This window comes from Cuculus canorus, chromosome 21 (assembly GCF_017976375.1).
Source record: "Cuculus canorus isolate bCucCan1 chromosome 21, bCucCan1.pri, whole genome shotgun sequence".
In the NCBI taxonomy this organism is placed as follows: Eukaryota; Metazoa; Chordata; class Aves; order Cuculiformes; family Cuculidae; genus Cuculus; species Cuculus canorus.
In genome coordinates, this window is record NC_071421.1 from 1,503,681 (window position 1) to 1,512,110 (window position 8,430).

At 51.4% G+C, this 8,430-nt stretch overlaps 1 protein-coding gene across 6 annotated transcripts in view; it reads right to left on the reverse strand.

The window, feature by feature from the left end:
- Window positions 1-7,414, reverse strand: part of ACAP3 (ArfGAP with coiled-coil, ankyrin repeat and PH domains 3) — an 83,687-nt gene extending 76,273 nt beyond the window's left edge. For all 6 annotated transcript variants that reach the window (XM_054085490.1, XM_054085486.1, XM_054085488.1 and 3 more), the window contains exon 1: window positions 7,242-7,414. In XM_054085490.1, coding sequence (XP_053941465.1) covers window positions 7,242-7,288 — 47 coding nt within the window. In that variant the 5' untranslated portion in view covers window positions 7,289-7,414. The remainder of the gene's footprint in view (window positions 1-7,241) is intronic.
- Between the last annotated feature and the right edge of the window lie 1,016 nt (window positions 7,415-8,430).

Consider the following 8,430-nt stretch of genomic DNA (forward strand, 5'->3'; position numbering starts at 1 on the left):
CTGTTACCTTGTTAAAGCCTAATACCAAACCGAAAGTCTTTTTTCTCCCTATACCCACCACGTGAGCTGAACAGGGTCTCTCAGCTCACTGTACCCGTGCTAACAACTCCAGGATGCGCAGTGACAGGCCAAGGGGGAATGGCTTTAAGTTGAAAAAGGGGAGATTGAGATTTGATATTAGGAAGAAATGTTTTGCTGTTCAGGTGGGGAGGCCGTGGCCCGGGTTGCCCAGAGCAGTGGTGGCTGCCCCATCCCTGGAGGGGTTCAAGGATGGGGCTTGGAGCCCCTGAGCCAGTGGGAGGTGTCCCTGCCCATGGCAGGGGGTGGAATTGGGTGGGCTTTGAGGTCCCTTCCCACCCAAACCATTCTATGATTCTGTGGTTCTATTTTATGTACCCTACAAATGTTTAAGTGCGGAAAGGGGCTTGCAGGATCCCTCGGCATGGATTTAGCTAACTCAGGAGTTGTAGTGGAATTCACAATGCCCTGATCTGTGCATTAGCAGATGAGACAGAGCTTTATTCCTTATCCAGTGATTATAGGTCGATGCTGAACTGCCCTACTGACAGTGAAAAACTTTGCAAAAGCACTCAGATTAATAGAGGCTACATCACCAACAACAGCAGGAATGTGCAACAAGCTCCCATCTCGGGCTGTCTGGCACAGGGGAACCCAGCCAGGGAGAGCTGCCAGACACGCAGTCTAAGCTCCTCCAGACAAAGGATTCTCCACCATCCTGTTCCATCCCTTCTCCCTGACCAGGCTGGAAAGCAGCCTTGATGATGCCACTGAGTCCAAAAAAACTCAGCCTGACTCCAGGAGCTGCCTTCCTGACTCTGGGAGGCACAAATCAAGGGAGGTAAGCAGATGGCTTCTCTCGGGCAGGCTGGGAGAGGTCCCTGCACAGCAGCAGTACGCCACCCTCCTTTCCAGCCTTCCTCCACTCTGAGCCCAATTCTGGAATGCCACACTTCCCTACCTTAAGAGGTCACCAGAAACGAATGATTAATCAATCATTGCTGATGGCATCACATTACTGAAGGTGCTTTGTCATCACAAACACTAATTATTTCACAGGCTCTTGACTCAGATGCACAGTGTGACCCTTCCATCCTGTCCCTTTCCCTAAGCCAAGGAAAATGAAACAGAGGAGCTGTTGAAATGAATAAAAGGGACTTTTCTCACTCGCACAATCACTAAGTGCCAAAGTAAGCTGTAGCCCTCAGCCCCTGGACTCCCCAGTCTCCACTCCAGCTAGCAGTGAGCCTGCATTCCCTTCAGATGAAGGCTCTACACCATTGTTTCCCATCACCTCCACAAAACTGGTTTTGTGGCATCCTTCCAGCTTCCTGAGCTCCAGCAGCGTGAGTGACAACGGACTCCGACTTAGCCCTAGAACGCAAAGCTCACTGGCTTTGCAGTAACGCACATTTCAACAGGAGCCTGTCTAGAGTCCACATGAATGAGGCTACGCCAAGAAATGTTTCACTGAACTCTCACCCTACGTGCTCACTTGGCCACGCTGCAGCCCTTCGAGGACCGGGGTTGGAATCCAGAGACACTGCCTGGTGCCAAGACAACCAGCAAAGCACAGTTATCAAGGCACGTGGCACTCTCCGAGGAGGAATGGATGACTCCCCCACAGATAATTCAATAGTACAGATAAGCCAGCATCAGCATCTCTCAGCCGCATTACCTCTGGGTCTAATTACCCTCTTCCACCACCAGGCTATTGCTCTTTTGTCTTTATTCCTTTTAGCAAGCTTTGCCATCTAACTTCAACCCTCTTCCGTTCTTTACTACAGCTAGAAAACTAGCAGCTAGCAAACCCCTAATGTTGGCTTTCTCAGTGGCTTTTGGTCAGCCTAGGAGGACAAGGACAATGGTTCCTTCTGGTGTTGCCCTCTGGAAGGCTTTGACAGCCAAAGTTTTACATTTTGCAAAACTTCTCCTGCAAAACCACTCGGCTGATGCAAGAACAGCCTCGACTGCAAAGGAGGCCCCTTTGGGTGAAGCTGTCAAAGCCACAGTCTCCGGAAGGCACAGCAGCAACAAGCGGCCACAAATACGCGTAGGTGGGGAGAAGCCAACCTAATAGATGGACCCCATCATAAACCTCAGTACAGCCCCAGGAAAGGCCAGATTTGGTTCTGTATTACTGACTTGGGATCAAAGCCAGGCTGAAAAAGGAAGGCTGCGAGTCAGGAGAGGAAACAAAGCTTCACTGCATTCACAAAGCACCACAGCGATGTACGGATGTTTAGGGGCTGGAGGGACAGGATGGACTGCTGTACCTGGGAGAGCATCTCCTGGCTGATACTGTGAGAGGAGGTGACTATATGGTGACATCATTGCTTTCGCTTATCCCTTTAAGTACTTCAGAACCTTCAGAAGTGGCAATGATAGAGAGATAAGAAACAGAATAAATAAAGACCGGTATTATGATTGATACAGATATCGTGCTGCTTTTGTGATAGTATCTTCACTCTCGTGCTACTAAAGCAGCAACCGATGGCAATTGTACTCATTAGTCTCTGACTCAAAAAGAAGCTCTCGGTGTAGGCGTATCTTCTTGCAACAGCAATTGGAAGCAGAGATCTTGCTTACATAAGATGCCTTGTGTAACGAAAACCGATTTCAAATCAATGCATGTGCTCTTTTTGTTAAACTGACTTAAACAGATGAAGAGCCTTTCTTTGACCATGCTGGGTGTAATTTTAAATTTGCTTTTAAGCAACTTAAGCTGATAAGTTTGGGTTACCTCAAACTGCCTGCCAGCGGCGTGCAGTGTCGATGGACACAAAGCACACAGAGGCCACCACAGCTCTTTTCTGTAGAGGCCTTCACTAACTCACATTCACACAGCACGGATGCAATTAAAACTGGTTATGCTGGCTTTAAACATATCTATTCCAGTTTGTTATCAGATTTAACAAGATCGGTTTGACTCAGGGTTTTAATTCTTCCCATTCTGCTTGAAACACCCTAGTAAGAGTTAGAAAATATTTTCTAAATGGACTTGTTTTTCTACTTTCTTTTCCTCTGGCAATGACAGATTATTTTTCCTTGCGTCTTTCGTGGAGCTGGAATTACACGCCTGCATTTCTCTCTGCCTAATGAGAGCTGCAATACCAGGCGGACAGAGCTGCATGCTGCTAGAACAAACGTCTCTGCCTGCGTCCCTGGGTCACTGCTGGCTGACAGCGCTGCTCCAGGGACTCCTGGGAGCTCCAGCACACCGCGTTCCAGCCAGCCAAGAGGCTGCAAGGCATGGGGGAGGTGAAGACTGGCACCCCTCAGCCCTGGGCACGGCCGCGGTTGTCTTGTAGCCTGCGCCCCAATTGCAGGTCTCCCGTACCTGCTGAGCAGCACAGAGGTCCTGGGGTGGCCTGGGGCTTGGATGGCTACGGAGGGATGCTGTTACCTGTCTGGCCCCTTGGGTGATGGCAGCTGTAAGGGCTCCTCAGGAGAAGATTCCAGCATCTGAGTCATTGGGCAAGCACAGCATCTCCAGGCTCACCCTGCTGTGGGTAACCCTCACCTCACAACAATTCTCATTAATAAGGTTACTTAGCAGCAACAACAACAGCAACTGTTAGTTAAGAAAATAACCGCTTATTTCCCTCCCTTGTGGGAATTACCACAGAGGCATCTGGGGTTTTCTGTAACCCACAGAGCACTACCACCTCTGCAATTTGCCCCTGCCCTTCCCTTGTCTTCTGAGGATGCATTGACACCCAGAAGGAGTAAAGATGTCCCTACCCATCCCTTAGTACCAAGCGGGTCTTCTCTAGGTTGGGAGGGAATGAAGGGGTAAGCCTTGGCAGCTGGCAGCATGCCCAAGGACTTCCATTTAGCGAGAACGAGCCAAATTTACACGTCTAGCACTGTTGCTTAACAGATCTGCAAGGGTAAGGCCAACAATGGGTTCTTTGCATCACTCCGGAGCACTGGCTCCCATGACTGAGTGGAACAAGAAAGACTTTACCCAGAGCAGCGGTGGCTGCCCCATCCCTGGAGGGGTCCCAGGCCAGGTTGGATGGGGCTCGGAGCCCCTGAGCCAGTGGGAGGTGTCCCTGCCCATGGCAGGGGTGGGACTGGATGGGCTTTGAGGTCTTTTCCAACCCAAACCACTCTACAATACTATGAAACATGTTCCTAGATTTCCCAGACCAGTGCTGGTTAAACAGAGGGCTCTGCACATCAGGGAACTGAAAGCCACAACATCTATTGGGGTTGTATTCAAATGCACTAGAACTGGTCTTTCAAGGTAATTATAGTTGTTTACTGGAAGGGAATATACGTGTCTCTACAAGGTGCCTTATAGAAATGAGGCTGGATCTGCCACTCGGGGGATCCACACATATCTAAGGAATGAGATTTTAAGTCAAAGTTTCCTTTGCAGCAACTGGTCCCTCTGAAGTAGGAAGCAGTGATGGACCGAGTGTATTTTGAGTATTGATTAGGAGTGGTTTGACATGTAATTGGATTGGATCGCTGAAGCAGACTAGTTTGGTAGCCTTATTATGGGATGTTTAATAAACTGTTTTGTTTATGTCTGTGCAATATTTTTCTTGGAGGTTTTTTTTTTCCTTCCTGTCTACAACAGGGAATAATTCAATTTTCTGTTAGGCTCACTGTTGCAGGGAATAAGCCAAGTGTAAAACCCATACAATGCTTCTTCGCTGGGAAGTGCAGAGGGGCTCTTGTGCAGCCCCGGGTGCCGGCAGGAAAGGGAGGGAGGTTCCTAGCTTAGAGCCTGGAATGGGAAATCTGGATTAATTTTTTGCCTCTTCCACAGATGTTTCCTACGGCTTTAGCTACTGCTGTCTCAGTCTCTGTTGAGAAAGTGGATTATAGGCTATCTTCTCCCCCTTCGTGTCTGTCTATATTTTCGTACCTAGTGTAGCTTGCATGGCAGTTTATTTTTGTATAGTTGTAAGACTTCAGGGGCGTGTAAGACACAAGCATCTCTGCCGTGCACTGTGGAAGAAACCCTGTCCATTAGCAGTGCCTAAGGATTCTCTTGTATTACAAATAATTGAACTAATTAAAGAGCTGGAAGGAAGAAAAGTATACAAGGAGAGTATACAAAGAGTATACAATCCGTACTCTTTAAAAAACCTGAAGAATACTATTTTGTTCCTGCCACAGGCCTGCAAATGTCAGTGTTTTGCCACTTTTTGAGGTGTCCGTAGCTTACGTTTTCCCTTGATACATATATTTCAGCCCTCCTGAAATATATAGGCTTATTTTTCCAGCCTAATCTCTTGTTCTCCCTGTAAGAGGCAGACTGTGTCTGGCCATTTGGGAAATAGTTCATAATTCCATGCTTAAACAACTGGCTTTTGATAAAGGTCCAACACAGTGCTCTGAGGGCTGTTTTGTTTTTATGGATGGAGCAGACAGAGCAGAATGATGTTGCCTGCATACTAAGAAACTTGGCCTGGAGCCCACACACACACACACCAAAGGCAAAATAAATAAATAAACATATCAATCAATCTTGACGTCACCAGGAAAAGGGTCACTGCCATGTGGAACGAGACATCTGGACAGTGAAGTCACTGCTCTGGAAGGATGCCACCGAACAGTTCACATGCTCTGCAGCACAATGGGATGAAATGACAGTCAAAAAAAGAATAAAAAGGGGAGGAGGAGGAATTCTAATTGATGCTAAGAGAGCAGAGGTCTAAAGAAGGAGCTCCTACCTTCAGCAAACCTGTCCATGCATCTAACTTTTCCCTGATGAGAAACTCCCATGATTCCAACGCCAACCAGGCACACAAATAAGACCAGCCTATCATCTGGCATCACACTGTCCACGACGCTTTCGGAACCCGCTTTGGAACTACAAAAAGCAGTATCTTACCATGCAACTGAAATTAAACCGTGTGGAGGAGGACCCTTTCCACAGCCGTAGATTCCCACAGGAAGGGATAACAAAGATGCTCCCGCCCAGGTGTTTGTTACCTTCAGCTGTACACAACCACACACGTACGCACACGCAAAGACAATCATTCGGACCGCTGGGGCCTTTCATATGAATCTTCCATTCCAAGAAATCATTTGTAAATGCGCTTCAAGGAAAACGCCAACCGTTCTATTTAATAAACAAAAAGGTTTTGAGAAGCAGCAGCAAGAAACGCCTGCAGGGGAGCGAAGACCCCTTGAGAACTCTGCAGGCGCAGCCAGCCAACTTGCTTCTGCAGGCTATTGTCTTTCTTTCCCCTTGTCCCCATCCAGGCACAGTATTGAAAGCAGCAGGGATTGTAAGCTATGGAAGCTCCGATCCTCCCAGGAGCCCCCAGCCCAGCCAGCACCTCGCCGGGATGCTCCCGGCACAATGGAGCATCTCTACCAGAGCCAGAGGCTCCTCTCCAGCCCCGGGGCATTTGCGGCACGGCCCGATGGAAAGGCAGCACCGCCAAGACGGAGTCTTTTGTTGTCAGAGCTCAGATTCTTTCAAAACCACCCAAAAAAAAAAAAAAAAATAGAAATCCACCCTTGCAGAGATGGGAATGGGATGCACGGAAAATGACCGTGTTTGAGGTTTCCCTCGGCCCAGCCGATCCCCGCGGTTTTCCCTGTTCCAAACGGGACCCCAAGCTGCCTGCGGGGCGCCGCCGGGGCGGGAGGGACGGGCTGCAGCCTTTCGGGAGGGCCGGCACCCCCGGAGAGCAGAAAAGGGGGGCCGGGAGCCCCCTCCTCGCTCCCCACGCTCCCCTGCCCGCGCCTGCGGGGCTGTCCGTGTGTCTGTCTGTCTCCACGTGTGCATGTGTGCGTGCATGCGTCTGCATGTCTGTGCGTCTGTCTCCATGTGTGCATGTGTGTCTGTGTATGTCTGTCTCCATGTGTGTCTGTGTATGTCTGTCTCCGTGTGTGCATGTGTGTCTGTCTCCGTGTGCGTGTCTGTCTGTCTGTCTCCGTGTGTGCATATGTCTGCATGTCTGTGTGTCTCTCTCCATGTGTGTCTGTCTGTCTCCGTGTGTCTGCATGTCTCTGTGTCTCTGCGTGTGTCTGTCTGTCTGTCTCCATGTGTGTCTGTGTCTCTGTGTGTGCGTGTGTGTCTGTGTGTCTGTCTGTCTCTATGTGTCTGTCTGGCTGTTTCCATGTGTGTCTCTGTGTGCGTGTCTGTGTGTCTGTCTGTCTGTCTGTCTCCGCGTGTCCGTCCGTCTCCGCGTGTCTCCCACCCTCCCCACCGCACAAACCCCTTTACCCGCTCCCCTCCTCGCTCTTACCGGAACCGGGGCGAGTCCTTAATGCACTCCTCGAACTCCACCGTCATCCTGCCGCTTCCACAACCCCCGCCGTGAGCTTCAGCGCCGCAGCAAACGCATCTCCCGCCGCAGACGCCGCCGAGGACGCTCCGCCGAGCGAACGAGCGCCGCGCGCGCCCTCCTCCCTCCGCCCCCACCGCCTCTCCCCGCCGCGCGCGCGCCCGCGCCCACCCCTCCCCTCCCGCTTTTCGCGCCGGCGCGCCGCGCCCCCCCCCACCCCCCGCTCCCTTTCTCCCCCCGGCGCAGAGCGCCCCCTCCAGGCAGGGCTGGGGAGCGGCAGCGTTTGCTCCTCGCCCCGGGGCCTGCTCCGCTGCCCCTCGGGCGGGGATGGGGCAGCAGCGGGGGTGTCAGCGGGTCCCAGGGGAAAGCGAGAGGGTTTCAAAGCCCGGCAGGAGCCGGGGATGTGCGCTCCCAGCGCAGAAACCAACCGTGTCCTGGGCTGCAGCAGGAGCAGCGCGGCCAGCGGGGAGGGACGGGATTCTGCCCCTCTGTTCCTCTCTGGGGAGACCTCATCTGGAGGGTAGTGTCCAGCTCTGGAATCCTCAACATAAGGAGGAGATGGAGCTGTTGGAATGGGTCCAGAGGAGGCTACAAGGATAATCCAAGGTCTGGAGCATCTCTCATGCAAGAACAGGCTGAGAGAGTTGGGGTTGTTCAGCCTGGAGAAGAGAAGGCTCCGAGGAGACCTTAGAGCAGCTTCAGTACCTGAAGGGGCTGCAGGAAAGATGGAGAGGGGCTGTTCATAAAGGCTTGTAGGGATGGGACAAGGGACAATGGGGATAAACTGTAGAGGGGCAGATTTAGACTGGACATAAGGAGGAATTTCTTCACTATGAGAGTGGTGAGGCCCTGGAACAGGTCCCTCAGAGAAGCTGTGGCTGCCCCATCCCTGGAGGAGTTCCAGGCCAGGTTGGATGGAGCTTGGAGCCCCTGATCCAGTGGGAAGTGTCCCTGCCCATGGCAGGGGGTGGGACTGGATGATCTTTTCAGGTCCCTTCCAACCCAAACTACTCAATGGTTCTATGTGTCTATGATTAGAGGGAAAAAAACTTATTTGCTGAAAGCGTGGGAAAGCATCAGACCAGGTTGCCCAAGGGAAGTGGTGAGGTCTCCATCGCTGGAGGGGTTCAAAAAAGCGTGTAGATGTGGC